The sequence below is a fragment of the Acanthisitta chloris genome, unplaced genomic scaffold (genome assembly GCF_000695815.1).
Source record: "Acanthisitta chloris isolate BGI_N310 unplaced genomic scaffold, ASM69581v1 scaffold17456, whole genome shotgun sequence".
Classification (NCBI taxonomy): domain Eukaryota; kingdom Metazoa; phylum Chordata; class Aves; order Passeriformes; family Acanthisittidae; genus Acanthisitta; species Acanthisitta chloris.
The window spans coordinates 1-20,752 of NW_008676639.1; the positions used below are offsets into that span (position 1 = coordinate 1).

The 20,752-nt window shown below is 38.7% G+C and overlaps 1 protein-coding gene across 4 annotated transcripts; it reads left to right on the forward strand.

The window, feature by feature from the left end:
* The first annotated feature begins 1,970 nt into the window (after positions 1-1,970).
* Positions 1,971-15,045, forward strand: POU1F1 (POU class 1 homeobox 1). Of its 4 annotated transcripts, none has more exons than XM_009076218.1 (7): positions 1,971-2,112; positions 4,865-5,014; positions 5,983-6,096; positions 7,105-7,350; positions 9,063-9,227; positions 10,661-10,721; positions 14,832-15,045. In XM_009076218.1, exons 1-7 carry the CDS (start codon positions 1,971-1,973, stop codon positions 15,043-15,045), a joined length of 1,092 nt encoding a protein of 363 aa, XP_009074466.1. The 4 variants fall into 4 exon arrangements, with proteins under 4 accessions (XP_009074466.1, XP_009074467.1, XP_009074468.1 ...); XM_009076219.1 differs by having other exon boundaries at positions 4,949-5,014; XM_009076220.1 differs by lacking the exon at positions 5,983-6,096.
* The last annotated feature ends 5,707 nt before the right edge of the window (positions 15,046-20,752 follow it).

Below are 20,752 nucleotides of genomic sequence, written 5' to 3' on the forward strand. Positions count from 1 at the left end.
CCTGTTGGGATTTAAGAAAAAAAAGATTTGTCAAGGGCTGCAAAAATATTCTTAGCATTTCTTTTTCTCCCTTGGCTTCAAAACCCCAGTAAGCACTGTGCACTGAAGCCCTGGTAGATGTATCATGCTCCTTGTTGAGGGAGAAAAGGATCCCTGAGGTGAAAGTGACTAAAATAATTTTTTTATATAAACCCACAGATATTAGTATACATTGGACCAAGCCCAAAGACATACAGGTGACAGCTCATTTGATGACAGTATCTTCCATAGTATTTCAATAAGTATTTTGAAGTTTTTGTGTATTTTGCAATGTGAAAGTGCATATATAGATAGTAGATATGAGTGTAGAGCCTCACTGCTAAGGCACATGCTCAATTTGCCATATGCAGTAATTCTTCTGAAATTTCTCAATAACCCCAGACACAGCCTTCCCCAAAACACTTTTACAGATAATATCCAATCTTCTACAGAATGGTTCAATGCAATAACTCTTTTCTGCAATAATACATGAAAAATGGTGTAATAACATGTACGAGTGCTTCCATCTTATGTATCTGAAGTTTGTGTTGTCAAAATTCTAGCTCAGATATTTGGATCAGTTTGGAATACCAAATGCACAGAAACTTTCAGCATCTTTACATAAAATATGACCAACCATCTCTGATCACAAAAAACAAACCAAGCCAAACAGAAAACCCCCCAAACAATTAACATCCTACCTCTATTGCATATACATAGAATATGTGACTATGGTGTACTGAAGCAATTTTCATCATTTTTAGGGTAACCTATATGTTCTTTAATGCTCCAAAGTAATTCCAATCTCATGTCAAAAAAAAAATAATCATTTCATAACTTCTCTGAGAAAGGTTCCTGATTTTACTTAGGGCCTTCTGGAGAAGACTGTAGGTGCTGCTACCTCTATTGCATATACATAGAATATGTGACTATGGTGTACTGAAGCAATTTTCATCATTTTTAGGGTAACCTATATGTTCTTTAATGCTCCAAAGTAATTCCAATCTCATGTCAAAAAAAAAATAATCATTTCATAACTTCTCTGAGAAAGGTTCCTGATTTTACTTAGGGCCTTCTGGAGAAGACTGTAGGTGCTGCAGTAACATAAAAAAAAAAATCATTTAATAACTTCTCTGAGAAAAGTTCCTAATTTTACTTAGGACCTTCTGGAGAAGACTGTAGGTGCTGCAGTAACATAAATTAAGAGTAGGAACTGTGAATGAGTTTTAGGTGACACTGAACTCTTTCAAGAGTTCATCTTAGATAAACATTTAGCACATCATGCTTATGTAAAGCTATCTGTTCAAAAACTTCCTCCTGGATACAGCTGCTCCATATTACACATCTCTGATTTATGCTAGCATAGGTTAAGACAAATGATCACTGTACAACTGCTGGGAATTAGGTTGATTCAGATTATTTTACTGTAAGTTCTTGACTTTTGCAGACTTTTGATTGAGCTCTCAGATGGTTTGCCTTCCAGACAATTGCCTGGATGAGATTTTGGAGGCAGGTGTTAACTGTGGAAACCTACTTAGCATTAAACTTGCTTGTCTGTTGCTACTGACTTTGGAGACGATACTTTTATATATTTTTTTTCTGGTCATTGTCCTTCACAAAAGGCCTAATTGAAAATATCTGTCAAATCATGTCTCTGGTTTCCCTCTTCTTCCCCCGCCCCTCCCATTAATTGGACACCTATTGTGTTTGTGTGGGAAGGAAGGAGGCTCTATGGCAGTATAGCAATATTGCTGGGAAAAGAACATTAAAATGGATAAAGGGATTTCCTAGTGGTATAAATACCTGCACACGACCTCCCTGTGCTCTGGATCCCTCCTGTATATGTATATGCAGGTAAAAAGCCTGGAATAGACTTTGAGCTGCCATTAATTTCACGGGATCTGTTCTGTTAGAAAACAGGGGACAAGAGGCTCTCTTGCCTGTTGGAGGGTATGAGTTGCCAAGCGTTCAGTTCATCTGACACCTTTGTACCCTTGAATTCTGACTCTTCTCCCTCTCTGCCTCTGATAATGCATCACAGCGCCGCAGAGTGCCTGCAGGTCTCTAACCATGCCACCAATGTTGTGTCTACAGGTACTTTTTAAAAATAATCTTGCTCTCAATAACTCTGATTTGTAATGCTTTTGGATGATACATGTTCATCAAGTTCTGCAATAGTTAAAGTGTTTGGTGTCAGTGCTATGTGTGATTTGGACTATGTTAAAGTAGAAGCAATTTCACAAAACTCTGCATATGAGTGAAACGGGAAAACCACAAATGTTTGTGTTTTAGCTAAATACATCACTTTCTCTAAGTTTGTTACAAGATTAGGTTCAAATAGGCTACCAATGCACTAATTTAGGACAGGTTCAAACACTGTCACTGTTGCTATGACTGTATGGTCTTCAGTGATAAGTGTCATGTAAATTTATTAAAAGTTTGTTTATTATGTAACCACAATTTAAAATAATATTAACTACTTTAAAGGGGAAATATATTTAAAACAGGTCAGGTTTAAATATCACTTGTGGAAGCTTTAAGGAAGGAAAAATTGTGCTTTGCAAAGCATATTGCATACTGAATCAAGCTCAAGATTTAAGTGGGATGTTCAAAATTGATAGTAGAAGCTTTGTCAATATTTTTGAATTTTGTGTGTTTGTGTATGTAATCCAATTAGTTGCCTGTAAATACTAGGACTATGTAAACAGTGAATTATCTGAGACAAAGAGAAGGAGAGTTTTCTTGCAGCCTTAAAATTGCAGAAGTGGGATTCTGGAATACAGGAATTGTTGATGGAAAGCTTTCAGGAACAGAAAATCAAGTAGTTTGATTTATTTGAAATTGCATTAGGGTAAGAATTTTATTCAGAGTCTTAACAAGAAACTAGTTTTCTCCTGAAATGCATTGGTAATAAAACATCCTAATAAAAGGAAAAAACATGTAAGTAGTGAAAACTGATCATTGGTAATAGATAATAGGAGCTTATATATTAAGTTAGAGGCTCAAAGTATCCTAATATGGCTATTGGTTAGCAATAGTAGTAGGGAATATGTGAATTTAAATTTTGTATGAGGTCAGATTTATGTATCTGTATCATGGCAGTATTTTCTAGATTTGTCTGACTTGTAATAAAAAGTACATGATGACAATCAGCCAAAAGCATTTACTCACCTGCTTCAGGTTCAGGTTTTATATTTTGTAGTTGCCACCCAAGGACAAATGCCACTGCAACCGCTAGAAATTTTGATTGCAAGATCAATTCTAGCAAATGACCCTGTAAAAACACGTCTAACCCTGTGAAAAAATGGGAAAAAATGACCCTGTGAAAGCAGTGACAGAGGGTGCTAACTATAATGAGTAAAGATTTACAAATTTCATACATAGATTCAGAAATTGTAATAAACAATGTCAGTCTGGTGAAAGCATCTAAGGAGAATTTGTGCACAATATAACAGTGAAAGAATTTTGAATAATAACTTATTTTAAATTTTTTGAAACACATGTAACAATTCTACAGCACTAGAGAGATGAATATACTTCTGTTCAAATACAATGCCATGTCATTCAGCTGATGTTCATCAGTGTTTTCAATACTTTAATAGTTATTATTTATTTACATAGCATTGCCTTCACTCTTTAATTTTATACCTTTATTAGCAGGTTGAAAATTATTATTTTATGAATAAAAATTATAGTCTGTGGATCACGAAATAATTGAAAAAAACAACCAGTAAACACTTAGGTCTTACTTCAACAGAAATGTTGCATCCCTCTACATGAATTAGAATTATTAATGCAAGCTTTAATTCCAGTGCATTTATATTAGTATAAACATGTTTGTCTTAGTGATTTTAGATCTGTATAAGTGTATCTAAAGAAGACACTTTACTGTTATGATTACTGTAATAAAAACTAGAGATTCTAATCCCTAATTAATTGTACTATTTTGAACAACTGGAATGCGTTCTCTAAATTGCAAATTTACATGTCTGAATGTTCATGAACATTAATTTTTAATATTATGTTTTATAGCAGTTGTTAGAGGGGACAGTATATGCATTTTTATTCGTACCTATATGTAATAAACAGCCGTATCTCTCATTTTGCATTCAGTAAAAAATGGTCTAATTCTTCAGGCACTGGCTATTACTGAGCACAGACCTGAAATACCCCTGTGAGAACACTAGAGATAAATTTATTGTGTGTTTGTTGCTTCTGGTGATGGAAAATGTTTACTTATGCCTAAGATTTTAGAAAAGCCCATAATCTGTTGTCCTGTTTCCCTACCACTTTGCCAAAGCACTCAAATGTGGTTTTTTGTGGCTTGGCACTTAAAAAGTTGTGACTTCTGGATGCCTCATAACAAATGTCCCAAACTGCTGTCTTTGGAAACTCAGGTCTTAGGCATGCATAAAATACTGCCTTCCTTGCTGTCTTTGTGCCCTGTGGGGTTTGCATGGCAGCGAAGGGGAGCAATTTTCTGAGAAAATAGAATTAGTTTTTATGTAAGACTGAATGAAACAGTGTGTGGAAGTTGTGTGAGGAGAGAGACCAGTCTCCTCCTTGAGAGTTCAATGCTTTCCTTGTTCAAAAGTATGTGTCAACCAGGTTATGCCCATAGATTATAATAAAAACAATGCATCAAGACCACAGCATGACAATTTCTTTTCTTGGTTGAGAGGGTACCTCTGTATTTATACTGGCAGTTTTACCTGCTGTGACCTGGCTAACTGTCTGGACTTGCAGAGTTAAATGCTTGCTGAATGCACACTGAATCTGTGCACAAGGGCACTGTCTGCCTGAATTTAAAGGCTGTGTCTTGAATCCTCATATGTTTTCTTACCAGTCCCATCTGTTTTGTCTTTGATCCAAATTTGTATATGCTTTTGTATCCACTTTGCCATGACAACGCTGGGACACACGTTGGCAGGACTTCATTACTCTGTGCCCTCATGTCATTATGGAAATCAAACATCTACCTATGGGGTGATGGCAGGTAAGACACCAACCCTTAACTGGCTGAGCTATTACCATGTTGATTTTAGTCAGTTTTCCTTTAGAGGGACCAATCCAATACAATTGTTTAAAGAAGACAGGATGTGGATTAAGGCACTAGAAAAAAGGTTAGGCATTTAGGAGTCAGTGCCCAGTGTTTCCCCAAACCTCTGCATCTCTTGTGAAGTCACTGTGTGTCTCATGTCTCTCTACAAGACTAGGGAAATGCTGCTCTTTTTGCTCACCTATGTCCACTTCCCATGGTGATTATGACTTTTTGAGGGACCAGGAGTGACATAACCAGTATATCTGTGTACAACCAGTATCTGGACTGATGAAGCCCTGGCTGAAACTATAAATAAAATGATGCCAGACTGAAAGGATAGCTAAATGCTATAACCAGTATATCTGTGTATTACCAGTATCTGGACTGATGAAGCCCTGTCTGAAACTATAAATAAAATTATGCCAGACTGAAAGGATAGCTAAATGCAGCAGCCAGATCATACAGATGATCATGGATTTTTATGCTTATGAATGTGCTAGCATCCTGCTCATTTTTCCATGTCCTAGGTTCAGCAAGAAAGAGGAACTGTTATTCTATGCAAGTTCAAGTAGTCAATGAAATAATGACACGAGCCAAATTAACACAAGTCCCAGGAAATAACTGTGACTTGGAGATAATCCAAATTCAAACTCAGCATTTTATTTCATTTAAGAATGAAGGAAATATTAGAGCAAGTCAGCATAGATTAATACAGCTGCATAGGGACAGTGTAGGTTTCCTTCACAGGGTGCAAATGTCCAAGTGCTCCAATTCTGTTGTGCATTTGTGTCTTTTACAAACATTGCTGACACTGTTCAGATCCCTAGGAAAATTAGTAGGTATTAAAATGTATTGCTCAGAAGTTAATTTTCTTTCATTCCAAAATAAATACATCTTTATTCTATTTTTTTTTTTTTTTTTAGGCATCAAGCCTGCAACTCCAGAGATGCTCTCAGCAAGCCTCTCCCAGACTCGCATCTTACAGACATGCAGCATGCCCCATCCCAATGTAGTAAACAGTGTCAGCACCTTGCAAAGCAAGTCCTCCTTTTTAAAGTATTTTTTCTTTATCTTTTGAGAAAATATTTTCCTTTTTTATTTTTCTTCTGTGGTTTTCCTGTATGAAGTGTATAAAATAATCCTATGGGATTAGAACCTCCAGCACTGATGAGAGCAATCAGGGCAGCGAAGACAACCCTAACTTTAATAAATGAAGGAAGCAGTGGGAGGTTAATGAAGTTCTGAGTTCTTCTACAAAGTTTTATGTAATTTAGAAAATTAGGAAGGATGCCCTAAAAACCTAGAATTTACTGGCTGTTCAGATACACTGAAAAGGGTTGATATTTCTCCAATGATTCCTCCCACCCCTCCTTTAGGTCAGAGACTCATTAGCTCTGTGTCCAATATCTAGCAAAAAAAACAGCCTCTTAACTGAATGTCCTTGTTAAACCTGATATTTGTGAATAAAAAGTAGTGTAAGATCTGTTTTGTCCTTGAAGGATGTCTTTTTAAGCCAGAAAGATCATACTGAATGTGTTCTGGCTTTTGTGTTTTTCTTCTTTGAGCTCTTGCCTGTCTACTTTTCTCAAAGAAATTTTGTGCTGAAGCTAAGCCAAGATAATAACTTATCTGAACATCAAATTGTATTTGCATGGAAATATTCTTCACACCAGAAAACAATGACTGGCAAATTTAAGATGGCTCAAAATAACATAGATCCATCAATCTAACTGTGCCACTTAATTCCAGTTTAGACCTTGGATTTTTATTTGTTTAAGTTTAGACCATTTACCATTTTGTTTAAGTCTTTCATAGTTTGTTAACTAGTAGAATGGCTGTGGCCACTGAAAGTGGCTCTTGATCGGTTTTCTTGTGTTGGGACAATAAAGAGACTGTATCTACTAGGAGATCCTCACTCTTGGATACTTTTACCTATGTTTATATAATAAATATTACAGACATGGATTATGAGATGGTGAAGGGAGACTTTTATTGTGTAGTGGTAGAGAATAACTGTACTGAGCTTTCTCTTTGGTGTTGCTCAGGTAGTCTGACCCCTTGCCTTTATAAATTCCCGGAGCATGCCCTGAGTGCCAGTTCCTGTGCCCTGGGCCACGGCTTCACACCCATGCACCAGTCCCTCCTCACAGATGACCCCACCACCACAGACTTCAAGCAGGAGTTCCGCAGAAAAAGCAAGTCTGTCGAAGACCCCATCGACATGGACTCCCCTGAAATCAGAGAACTGGAGAAATTTGCTAATGAATTTAAGCTGAGGAGAATTAAGCTGGGTATGTGCTTTATGTCCGTGAACAAAAGGCTGAAAAATTCCAGTGAAAGCCCATTTACTTCCGAGTGTTTTATGGTCTGGCCTCTGCAGTTGTCTGATCATAACTCTAATCGTGCCTTGCATTGCCAAACTTTTTCCATTCCTAGAAGACTTGCATGGAATTAATTAACTTCAGCTTTCTGCAACTTAGTATGCAAAAAGGGACTTTAAACTTTCCTGCCCTTAAATTATTTGTCTTAAGTGCAGAGAAAATTATTGCTGTTCAATAAATTACATTCAGTAGCAGACGCAATATTTTGCACAGCTCCAAATTATCTGCAGCTGAGGGCAGCACATGCTCTAACCTCTCATACCCATCCTCCTCCCCATGAAGTTGTTTTATCTGATGGTGTAATTTCAGTATACAATGGGTGACATCCACGGAAAACCTTTCACACCAGTAGGAAGTTTCTCTTCCTGGTTTATTTTCTTGTGCCAAGTCACAGGTATAGCAGCAAGTGATATCTTTATTGCTGTCTGATAACTACTGGGACTCATGCAAGCTGCTTCTCTTTCACTGACAATCTTAGTGGGGACAGAGGTGGGCTGAGCCCTGTCTTTCTCACCTGTAGGAAACAGAGGTACTTAGCAATGTAATAGCCTGTCTCATCCTTGCTTGAACTGTACTGAAAGAAAAAAATAACATCCAACAATGCAGATTCAGCCCACTGGGTGCTCTGAAGCGATATAATTTTGATGTTGTCACTGACAACATTACATTAGAATCACAGTGAATCCTTCTACTTTTATAAATTTTAAAAAATTAGAAGGTTCTTAGAGGTATCTATGCACTATCTCAACAGCTAGAAAGCCAATGTGTTCCATTTGCAGCCTAAACTGAAATAAAAAAAATAATTAAGGTTTAAAAAATATTTGCAACCTGGTTCATTTTTCTGTATATCACGTATTTGACATCAGCCACAACAATTGAAAGCATTTGTGAGGTCCCATATTGTTAATCTCTGCATCTTCATCCTGAATTTTTGAAAGAACAAAACTTCCTTTGATGCAAACAAATGACACAGAGCCTGCAAGACTGGGCTTAATGCTCTGGTGGGAAAAATGCAATGTGCAGAGGAAAACTAATCTGAGGTTGTGCTTTACAAGGGAAGACAGAGTTAATATGGGCTGTGGGTCTGAGACAGAAAGACAGAGTTAATGCAAAGAAAATTGAGGTAAAAAGCTGTCTCGTGAGACATTAGGCATCTAAAGAAATGCTGCCTGTTTTGGCACAGAGGCAGAAAGAGAGGATGATGATCCAGCCCTCTAAACATGGCAGATACACATTCAGAGCACTGAACAAGGAGATGCTGATACAAAGTCAGTGTCTGCGTGAGAACTGACAGGAGACAAGCAGTACTCCTAGGGGTTAGCTTATTGCCCTTACACCTTCTACAGAGGGAAAGATACAGGGTATCTGGATCCTTTTAAAATCCTTATTTTTGGAGTGTAAAACTCCACTAAATCAGTGTAAAACTCCACTGGAATTAGTGGACTGAACACATCTCTGAGGTAAGCCCAGTCAGACACAGAGACCTCTGCAGAAAGTCCATCCTGAATGCACTGCAAGAACACGCTGTCCACAAGAGTCAGCAGCAAAGGGCTAAGCATCTCAGGGAAAGTAACCCTTTGTAGAGAGCTTCAAAGTCACTTTTTTCTCTTTGTTTTTGTCAGGTTATACACAAACTAATGTTGGAGAAGCACTGGCCGCTGTGCATGGCTCTGAATTCAGCCAAACGACTATTTGCCGGTTTGAAAACTTGCAGCTGAGTTTCAAGAACGCATGCAAACTGAAATCAATACTGTCCAAGTGGCTGGAGGAAGCAGAACAAGTAGGAGGTAGATAATTGAAATTCTCTAAATATTGATTTGCACTTAAACCAGAATCCCATATATAATGTTCAAGGACTAGTACACATCTTCCATAGACTAAAGTTTTTATTTTAACAGCTTACAATGCTAACGCGTGCTTGTATTAAATTTTAGTTATTATTTATTTGGGTGAGCAAGAAGGGGAGGGTACAGAATAGCAGAAACATCGCTTGGACTGCTGAAAGAAATCTCTTTAGTCTTATCCAGCAAGCTAACTGCAATCCTGTAGTATAGGTCAGAGCTGTTATTAGGATCTGCAGGACAGCTCATTCCTGGCAGTAGCAGTGTACACTTCACTAGCAAAGGAGTCTTCCTTCTGACCTCTGGCATATGAGATATAGCCACGGGAAAAAGGATTTGAGTTCAGCTGCAGCAGTGGTCTTTAAACCTTGAAGAAGAATAGCATGGTATAGAGTTTTTTTGTTGTGACCCTTTTGCTGCCAGAAGATGCCCTTCCTTTTTCCCAGTTAATTTCCAGTTGCAGGAGGAGTCGTGGGGTTCACTGTGCAAAAAGTACTTTAGGACAGGTTGGCTGACTTAAAGGAAGTAGTTGCCTTAAAGAACAGGTTTTTCAGCTGGATGAATAGTGATGCTGAGAAGCACTGTGCCTGGAGGTGACAGTGAAAGCCAGCACTGTCACTGTGCAGCACTTGCCAAGCATGGGAACAAAGAGAAGATTATCTTAACACTACTTTTTTGGATTTGCCATTGTATTCAACAGTAGGAAACATTGTTAAACAGCTGCTTCTGCCACATACTTCAGCTTCCTTTGAACCAAATGTAGAAAGCTTCTTTCCCCTGCAACTATGCCAGAAACCTAATGTGGCTGGTACATTGCAACAATTGCTTGTAAGGGGTCTACAGTGGGGAGTAGGTGCTGATGCCCTGAGGCAGGATGTGTGCAGGCAGTGGCCTCTGAGAAGCAAGGGGGGGACTTGTCCATCAGAAAGTGAGGTGGATGAGGCAGATGAATAAATGACATTGGGTGCCAAGGCTGTATTTCTGAAGAAGAGATGAGAAGATGAGATAACCAAGGGGTAAGGAAATGGACTTCATCTCCCTAGATCTTACCCCACAGGCAGGAGGAACAAGGTATGTCACAGGAGTGGATAAAGTACAGCTCCACAGGTGTGTAGCCACAGAGCCAGTGCTGTTTGCATCTTTACTTGGTGGCACACCATTTTTACTTATAACCATTTATCACTGGGGATAAAACAATGATCAAGCATCCTAAACAAAGAAAAGATCGTATGTGTGATTCTCCTCTTAGTCAGAAGCATTGTCTGTTAATTCTTTCTTCTCTCTTCAAAGACAGTGACTATTTTTCTGGAGATGATTGTGCTTGTTTTTCATTCCCTGTGGAATGTAACTGCCAGGTTTTGTTCTGGTTTTTAATACAGCTTTATACAATGAAAAGGTTGGAGTAAATGAACGGAAGAGGAAGCGCAGAACCACCATAAGGTAATAATTATTTAGGGCATTGCATGTTAGAAACCACTTTGGCTAAGATGCTTCTTTTTCTTCTGTTCAAAATCAAAGTGTTATTTTCTATTAGTGAATACCTACAGCTGTTGTTTCTAAAAATTTCACTATTTTGAAACATTCCAGTGAAAAATAACAGCACAACCCTCCAGACCCACAATTCATTCCAAAGATACTACTTTTCCTAATCAAAGACTTTTTTCAGCAACCCACTTGTATATAAAAAGATATGTTATTACAATTCTGTCAAAATTTTATTATTTCTGTATAATGAGTTAGGTATCAGAGCACCCTTGTTTTCATTTTGGGAGGTTTTTACATCAAAATTTATTTATTATACCTAAATAATGCAATTCATAAGCTGAGACAGGGGAGATTTAGATTAGCTATAATGAATTTTTTTTTCACTTATAGAGTGGTCAAGCATTGGAATAGATTGCCCAGGGAGGTGGTGGAGTCACCATACCTAGAAGTGTTTCAGAGTCATCTAGATCTGGTGCTGAAAGATATGGTTTAGGGTTTAAAGGTTATAGCAGAGTGGCAGGTTAATAGTTGGACTTGATGATCTTGGAGGTCTCCTCTGGCCTTGATGATTCTATTATTCTATGAATAAATAAATATAAATTTTGATATAATAGAAAAAACATATGAATTTGCTAGAGAACTGTGATCTTTCACAGATCTCAAACTTCCAGTTTGAGGGAAAGCTTTTACATGTAATATTGCATCCCTGTCCCTATCCCCTATCACCAGATTTTTCAAAGTTCCCAAAGAAACACTTTAATGATTTAAAGGGAATAAAGGGAGTTGTTCTGGGAACATCCTCTTGTTTCTCATGCCTGTAGTGGCCAACATCTACCATTTATCTAGCCTTCACTCCCTATGGAAATCAAGTAGGCTGGCCAATCATAATTTACCAAAAAGGTAAAATGACAGTATGGGGGTACTTCCTTCTCCTTTAGATATCCCAGACTCTTGTAACCTTTGTTAAAGTTGAATTCAGTCAGGTGGCATCTAAGGAGCTTTAGTATTCTTCTACAGGAAGGGAATTTGACTGCCTCTGAGCATAACTCTGGTGCTGTTGGGCCCCACCAGTTGTAGTTAACTGTCTCTTCCTTGAACAGGGATCAGTCCTGATGTGCAGTGCAACCTCACAGAGATGTAGGCAGCTCTATTTTCTCACAGCCATACCATGTACCTTTTCCTCTTGCATTCAGCTTAAGATTTATTTTTTGAGTCATAGGATCATAGAATGGTTTGTGTTGGAAGGAACCTTTAAGGATTATCTAGTTACCAAACCTCCATCATGGGCAGGGACACCTTCCACTAGACCAGGTTGCTCAGAGCCCCATCCAACCTGGCCTTGAACACTTCCACGGGTGGATCATCTACCACCTCTCTGGGCAACCTGTTCCAGTGTTTCACCACCCACATGAGAGTCATGAGAGCAGAGTAGAATGGGAGAGTCACTTCTTTCAACCCTTTGATGTAGTCCAGGACATGGTTGGCTTTCCAGACTGCAAGTGCATGTCGCTGGTTCATGTGCAGCTTTTCATCCACTGATATCCCTTAAGCCTTCTCAGGGCTCCTTTCAATCCTTTCATGCCCCAGCCTATATTGATATTGGGGATTGCCCCAACCCAGGTGCAGGACCTTGCATATGGCCTTGTTGGGCCTTATGAAATTCCCATAGGTCCACTTTTTAAGCTTGTGCAGGTCCCTTTGGATGTCATCCTGTGCTTCAGATGTGTCAACCACACCACTCAGCTTGGTGTCATCAGCAAAGTTGCTGAGGGTGCACTCAATCCCTTTGGCTATGTCATTAATGAAGATATTAAATAACACTGGTCCCAACATGTACCCTGGAGAGACACCACTTGTCACTGATGACCACTGGGGCCCTGAGTCATTGACCACTACTCTCAGGATGCTACCATTCAACCAGTTTCTCATCCACCAAACAGTCCACCCATCAAATCCAATTTAGAGAGGACGCTGTGGGGAAGCATTTCAAAAACCTTATAAAATTCCAGATAAATGACATCTGTAGACTTTCGCTTGTCCACTGATGGAGTCACTCCATTGTAGAAAGCCACTAGGTTGGTCAGGCAGGACTTGCCCTTGGTGAAGCCATACCGAATCACCTCCCTGTCCTCCACGTGCCTTAACATAGCTTCTAGAAGGATCTGTTCCATGATTTTCCCAAGCACAGAGGTGAGGCTGACAGATCGGTAGTTCCCAGGGTCCTCTTTTCTACCTTTTTTAAAAATGGGCGTAATGTTTCCCTTTTTCCATACGCTGGGCACTTCACCTGGCTTCCATGGCTTTTCAAATATCACGGAGAGTGGCTTGGCAACATCTGCCAAATCCCTCAGAACTTTGGGATGCAATCATACTGCCCTTGATATAACGAACAAAATAACTGTTATTTCTCTCTGACTTTTGAATTAAGTATTCCTTTGAAGGGATGCTTCTCAATTAGGAGTGAATTTGGGAGGGAAAGTGCTTCACAGCTCATCTCAGCATCTCACAAGGGATGAAGCTTTGCCCTTAAAAGGCTAGTTTCTCCTCTCAGCTTCTCTACAGGCCAATAAGGACTTGAGCATCAGTGCCAAGACCTTGCCCAGTTTGTGCAGTATGGACTGCATGAGAGCTGTGAGTTGAGAGCATCTCTATCCTGGTTGTTTTCCCCTGGCTGGAGGAACCCACTGGAGACTGATCATCTAACATTGTGGGGTTTGGTGGTGTTTTTTAACAAGTATTGAAAAAATCAGTCCTCATATTAAGCATTTTTAAATTATTCCTGCTTTTGCATCTTACTCTGATGCACTGGGAGTATCAAATCTGGCAGGTTGTCAAGGGCACAGATAACTGAAAAGATTGAGACTGTCTAGTAAGAAAATATTAATTACTCCTTTGAAGTCATATAGGACCTCAGTTTAAGGACCTGAAACTAAACAGGGAGATGGGTTTATTTGAACCATGTACCCTTACTCTTAGCCATTCTTTTTGAGTGTTTAAAGGCAAACTAATGGTAAAACAAAAGTACCATAAACTAAATTAGATTAGTCATACCCAGAGACTACTTAATTTGAATTTGTGGAAACTATTTTATTTTATACTTTGCTCAAAGCTTAAGAAGAAGCTGTTAGTAAAAATAATGATGTTTCTCTACTTCTGTGTGTGCAGATAGTTTTGGTAACATTAGAAAATATTGCAAAATTGACCTGTAAATGAAAGATCAACAACATAACACAGATGAAGTAATGAAATAACTAGAACTCCAGCGGATACTGTGTGTATTTCTGCAGAAGAAATAACTGCACTTCACCTCCAGAATAATGCATGAAGTGCCCTCTTGTGTCCAAAGAAATTACAGCTACTGGCGAAGCTGTTCTGGATGCGTCCCCGGTGGCACACGAGCAGGTCGCAGGTGCTCCGTGTTTTCTGAGAATATGCAACACAAACGGAAAGCAAATTCTATCCGACAATAAGAAAAAAATAATAGTATTAAATGATTTTGTTTAATGAACCACTGAACCTTGGTCGCTGCTGACTCTGAGGAATAGATTAAGGCAAAGTTTTGGAAAACGTGATGATTGCTAAAACAGCTTGCCATAGTCTCTGTGATTTCTAGCCATACTCTAGGGCTCTCTCTACAACAAAGTGAGATGCAGAACTTGACATAACACACAGCAGTTCCCAATCATAAATGATGGAGCTGTTCTCCAGTATAAACCCAAATGATTTGATACAACTGCGTAACCCCACTGATGTGCATTTGCTGAACCCCTACAACACAGCTGTGACTGGGGCAGAATAGGTGGTCAGGCTTGTTCCAATTCCTGTGACTCTGTTAATGACAAGCTAGCAGCTGTATCTCCTAGATGACCTCAGGGAGAACAAATATTCTATGACTGACACTGAATTTGCACTGAACTTGAAGCTAGTTCTGCCTTTTACTCTGTGCTGAAATTCTGCACAATGTCATGCTGTTCATGTCAGCAAAGAACTACAAGGTACTTTTAGTGGTAAGAGCCTGAATGTACAGGAAAGTTTTTAAAGGTGAAATTTTATCCCTTTACCCAGTATCGCTGCCAAAGAAGCCCTAGAAAGACACTTTGGAGAACAAAGTAAGCCTTCTTCTCAGGAAATTATGAGGATGGCTGAGGGGCTCAATCTTGAGAAAGAAGTTGTGAGAGTTTGGTTTTGCAACAGAAGACAAAGGGAAAAGAGAGTGAAGACAAGTTTACATCAGAACGCCTTTAGTTCTATTATCAAGGAGCATCACGAATGCCGGTAAAGCTTTTCCATGTACAGACGTGGATTTTTGTTTTGCTTTTAGTACATATTGTAAATAATATGTTGTTGGGGGGGCAGGGGGGAGGGAAGTGAGAAGAGAAAAATCAGTAAACCACTTGTTTCTGTTACAAGCTAGCCAGCTTCAGATGTAGTGTTTTGTAGAAGACCTCATTTTAATATAAAAGGTTGGAAACAAATCCTACAGCATGTACTTAAAGAGCTGCAGATTTCTGCTTAACTGCAAGGAACATATAATGCATTATTCAACTAGAAATGTTTTCCAAGTTTCACAAGTAGTTGCAGCTTGCCTGTGCTGTGCCTTTCTTGCATCTGTGGTACATTTAGTGATTAATGGAGAACCCCACGTAGGTGTCCTAAGCGTCCAGAAGTGAAGACTTTGTGCTGTGCGTGAAGAAAGGCTGAAAAGCTTGATATCAGCAGCTATTGTATTGAAAGTATTTTGCCTCTGCATGTCTATGCACATGCTTTATTTTACCTCCTCCCCAGTCCCCATGCTAACCTTGGTGAGATCATAAGCCATTAGGCACATGGCAGGGTCCCATCTCCAGTGGTGAGCACTTAGCATCAGTGAGAAATGAGAACTGTAAGAGAAGGTGAATAAGTGACCTTAAACAAGCAGTGGTGATACTGCTGAGTTATGACTAAGGATGGGATCTGTCTTTCCAAAGAATGGTTCAAACTCAGCTACCTGCTTACAACTGTACACCTCTGACTGAATCATTTCAAGTAAATTTCTTGTGTAAGTTCAGGACAAAGCCATTCGAAATGTGCCATAATTCCTGCCATTATTTATGGTAGAGTAAGCTTACCAGTACAGAGGTGTCAATACTGCTCCTACTGTGTGCTCTCTTCCAGTGTAACATTTGACTGCCTTAAATGGGTGCCAAGTAGAAGTGACCTTTTTAATACTTGTTATCAAAGGTAATTCTTACTAACTTGTTAATGTGCCTTAAAGTTTGATTTGGATAGGCTTAGCTATAAAAACAGGGATAGAATTCACCTTACCCTAAGACTCTGTGACCTGAGGGGAAAAAATAATTATCAGGGGTTTTATTACATTGGGCTTTCTCTGCACTGTACTTTTTCTCTGATTAAAACCATGTGTGGACATAGTTACACCAGAGATCTAAGATCTAAGCTAAAAAAGGGCAGCCCTCACACTCTGAATTGTCCACACAAAGCTTTTCTTGCACAGCACATTCCTACCCTCTCACACCCCACTATTTGAAAATAATCACTTACTTAACATTCTCTAGCCTAGAGAGAGAATTGAGGGGAAAAAAATACCAGTGCCAGAGCTCCACCTAAATGACAGGCACTGAGAAAACTGAACTCGTGGCTGCAGTACTCACCAGGGATAGATTATCCATCCATCTAATCAGCCCTGGTCATGGTTATTGGAATTAGCCCATTACCATATATATATTTTTGATTGTTTTCCCAGGACTGAACTTAAGCGAGTACATGCAGTACTGGCCAGATATATTTTATTTTTCCATAAAACAGACCTGATGATTTAGAAAATGTCTAGATAAGAGGCCCACAGAAAGCAAAAAGAGTTTAACATTCAAGACCACTTAGAAGCCGTGTGTACAAGTTAAGTGCTTGCTCTTTAGTGCATGTTAAATTATCTCTGATAGGTATTGCAGTGACCATAGGCATATTCAGCTATAGAAATCAGGCTCCTGGATTTAAAATAAACCAAACAACACAGCATTTTTATGGATGAATGCACCACTATAAGGGCTTAATTTAGAAGAAAACTTCAACTCAAAGGGGAGAAATTGTGCTATGTACTCTCTTCAGGCTGTTCTCATCACTAACGTATCACCCACTACAGCAGAGAAAGACGAAGCTGTAGACTTTATCCACCATGTGTAACAACAGATCATGAACTTGCCAAAAGGATGATAAATACAGTTAAGAAGATTAGTGCTCTGCAAAAATGTCGCCATGTTATGTGATCTAATATTATGTATGTTGAAACTACTATCTGATATATATAAACTTTATTTATATTATAAATTATTTTATTTTAAAAGGCTTCTTGGAAATGCTATAAGCCTGTATTTCCCAACCTCCCCATCCAATAAAGTATTCTTATGCATTTGGCTCTCCAGAAAACGGTTTGTAGTTCCATTTTGGTAACACTCTCCCTTTTCAGCTGTGTATCATGCTGAAGTGCTTATGCATTTTAGCATGCTGTAATGGTCAGTTCAAGAGCAGCCTTACCGTAATGTGGTGGTTTCTTGTCCTACACAAAGTCCCACAAGTGAAGGCTAATTGCAGGAACAGAGCAAAATAAAATGAAAGGTGACCTATAACACCATTTTCTTGCAAAAGAATGGCAAAAGACCAAGTGGGGGAAGCAGCCACCATTTGAACACATCTAGCTGTTGCTACAGAAATGCAAACAAATTAGAGCAGAATTGTTTAAACAAAGTTGGATGAAATCAACTTCAAGTACTGCAGCTGCAGTCATTACTTACAGAAAGTGGTAATTCTTTTTTTTTATATAGTAACAACTTAATTACCATCAATCACCCTTGATTGAGGCAAAAACACCCTAGAAAAGACTTCTGAGGGGTAGCTTATAAACCTGCAAGAGTTCAGTTGGCCATGCAGCTAAGATGGGCTGTACCATTTTTCTTTGAGGTATTTGTGGAGGGTTTTTTTTCTTGCTCTTCTTTTCCCATGGTAACCCTTGGCACGGTGTTAAAACCACAACAGAGTGCAAACAAGGCGTTACCACAATATCAATCTGTGGTTCACCTGTCTCCAAAGTACTGTGTAGTATGTCCCTCATCTGAAGGACATAACAGACCTAGCATAAGCTCCTATACAGGCAAAGTTGCTGATCAAAGGTAAGATGAGTAACTGTTGAAGCTACGGTCTCTCTGCTAGACTTCATGTGTGTGCATTGAATGTTATAAAGGTCTACTGAATTATGAGCTGTACTGTAAAGGCTAGATGAAGGCAGACTGCTCACCATCTTGCCTAATGTAAGAACCAGGAGTAAATACGTGAGGCTGGAAAGAAGCTTAAGGAAAAAAAGAAGTGATGGTTCTTAATGTGGCTGGGGAAAAAAATCTGTGGAACTCCTCTACTAAACCATGTGGGTACCATAAGTTTATTGATAAGGACAAGTTCTCAGATGAAAAAGCCACTCAAAGCTATTGTATGTAGAACTTGCATATGGCTCTGGAAGTGTTCCACATTGAAAATAGTTGGAGATTGAAAGTGTATTAGGGGAGAAAGTGGTATCTGTGTTTATCTCATTCTCATTATGTTCCTGGGCATTGCTTCTGAGCACTTATGGAGTTGGATTCTGGTGAGATGGACCTCGCTCTGCCCCCATAGAACCATTCTTAGGTGTGTGCACAACTGCATCATCGTTCTTGGATGGAGGACATTCAGATTCAGTTGCTACTAAAGTGTTTCCAAGGATAAAGGAGTTTAAGGATTGAGCTGGTTGGTTGTTGTGGGTTTTTTGTCTGTTAAGAGTGATTTAAAAGGAATTTGTTTCTAAGTAGGGGATGCCATCTTGTTATAGACAGATACAAGACACTAACTGTAATTGAAAATATATAAGCAATGCTGCAAATCTCAACACTTCTCACTTTGCTATTGGAAGATCTTTATGCAGATTGGAGCTGCAGGACTTAAATTGTAACTTTTAACACTGGATTGATATTGACAGTAGCCCTAGTTCAGCACCAAAAAGCAATGTCTTTATTCCTGTTCATCAAAGGCCTATAGAGGAAAGAACTCGTGATAGAATTATGCCCAATTTTGACAGCCATTAACAGGATAAAGTGCACACGTCATTCAGAAAGGATATAAGCCTTAGCGTTGAACCAAACTACAATCAATCAGTAATATTTTATATACCTAACTAATTTCACATTATAATTTGTCCTTTGATACCTAAGAGCAATACTTGGCACCCAGTTACAGACAAGAGAATGCAAAATTGAAGAAGTCCTTACTGCATGTTGAGTTTAAGACAAAAGGCCCACAAACAACTAGAATAAATATTATGGTACTTTATAGCTCAAGTCAAAGGAATATTTAGCAGAGCTAAGAGGAGTACAAAGAAAGACCACTAAGAGACAAATGTGTAAGACTAACACTACAGAGGACAAAGGCATTGTGGAATAAAAAGCCTTTTATTAGATCTTTACAAAATAACTTGTAAAAAAAAAAATCACCTTGTATTGAATATTTGCAATATATTAACTTACACATTCCTACCCACTACCTGGCAGGTTCATGGTTTGTCCATTATTTCCTTGAAAGAGAAAGAATATCTGCATTTCTATGCCAAAAATCCAAGGAAAGTTCACCTACAAATTTTCTTTCTCTGCTGACTTCAGTCCTAAACAGCAGATGGTATGTCAACAGTAGATTCATTGAGGTTTCCTGCTACACCTTCTCTAGCAGCAGAGCCTCTTTAGAAAGTTTGTCCCCCCACAATTAACATGGTTTCACTATTGGGAGGTATTTTGCTTTTTGCTTTTTCAAGCCAAGATGATTGTTTTTGTTCAATAAACAGCTCCACTAAATCAGCACAACTGATGGGCAAGTAGTCTCCAGCAGAGTCAGGGCTGAGGAATATCACAACATCTGGGAAGTCATAACTGGGAACTGCATTCTCCAATTTTGTCATCTATTTAAAATATCAACAGTTCTTACTTCATTATCCCAGTACACATTCCACTTAATGCCAGAATCATGTTGAGGCAGCTCAGAGACAATAGGAAAACCTCTGCAGAACCAGAACACTTTTATTATAGTGTTTAGACAAGTAATTATAATTTATGACCCAAAATTGTTCTCAAAACTAAAATTTAGATTTAGCTTATCAATGTGATCAATTGCATCTTAGTAAACAATACAGTTATGCACAGTTATCTTCCATTAAGAAATACTGTAAAATATATACAAATGTTGCTTCAGGCAAATGTCCATTTTTGCAAGTGTACAAGTTGCATTTCTGAATGAGTGCATTTCTCAGCTTCAGCACTGAGTCCCATCCATCAAGGGTTCAGAGAGGTCTCACCCTAGCATTTTGTGAAACCACCTTAATTACAAGTTGACTCACCTTTCAAAGACTCATTCTGAAAAAAAAACCTCACAAAGGTACAAGATTTATATACATAAAGGCACAGCAATTCTGTTGAAACCAGCTATGTTACAGTACAATAGAGTTCAATCAGTGCCTTTCATGCAACAAAGTTCACTAACAAACATAAATCCTCTTCCAGAAAAATTAACTGCACAAGGACTGTATCCTTCCCAGTAAGAAGAATAACCAGCCACTATTTAATCAACTCAAAAGTTGCTACAGGAATTTGAAACAAGTATCTAAAATGCTTTCTTCTTTCTGCCTCAATTTGCTAGTCTTTCAAGGCTATTTCTCATGGAAAAAATAGTTTGTAACTAAGAGCAAAGGTGAATTTTAATTTGTGCTAAGGTGACAGACTAAGAATGATTTTATAGCAATAGTTTTATAAAAATGATAAATATTATTACATAGGTGCTATTCTAGGAGGTGGCGTCATCAGCCACAGAATAGCCAGTCCTAGAGATAAATCAGGAACTGACCTAGAAGAAATTTTTGGATACAGAGGACAGATTTGGATAGGGTAAATGAATTGACCCCGGGTCCAGAGTCAAAACGACTC

Coding starts and splice junctions, on each gene's coding strand:
- POU1F1 (XM_009076218.1), top strand. CDS start 1,971: ATGAGTTGCCAAGCGTTCAGTTCATCTGACACCTTTGTACCCTTGAAT. Junction 7,351..9,062: donor GCTGAGGAGAATTAAGCTGG/GTATGTGCTTTA, acceptor TGTTTTTGTCAG/GTTATACACAAACTAATGTT. Junction 10,722..14,831: donor AAGCGCAGAACCACCATAAG/GTAATAATTATT, acceptor CCCTTTACCCAG/TATCGCTGCCAAAGAAGCCC.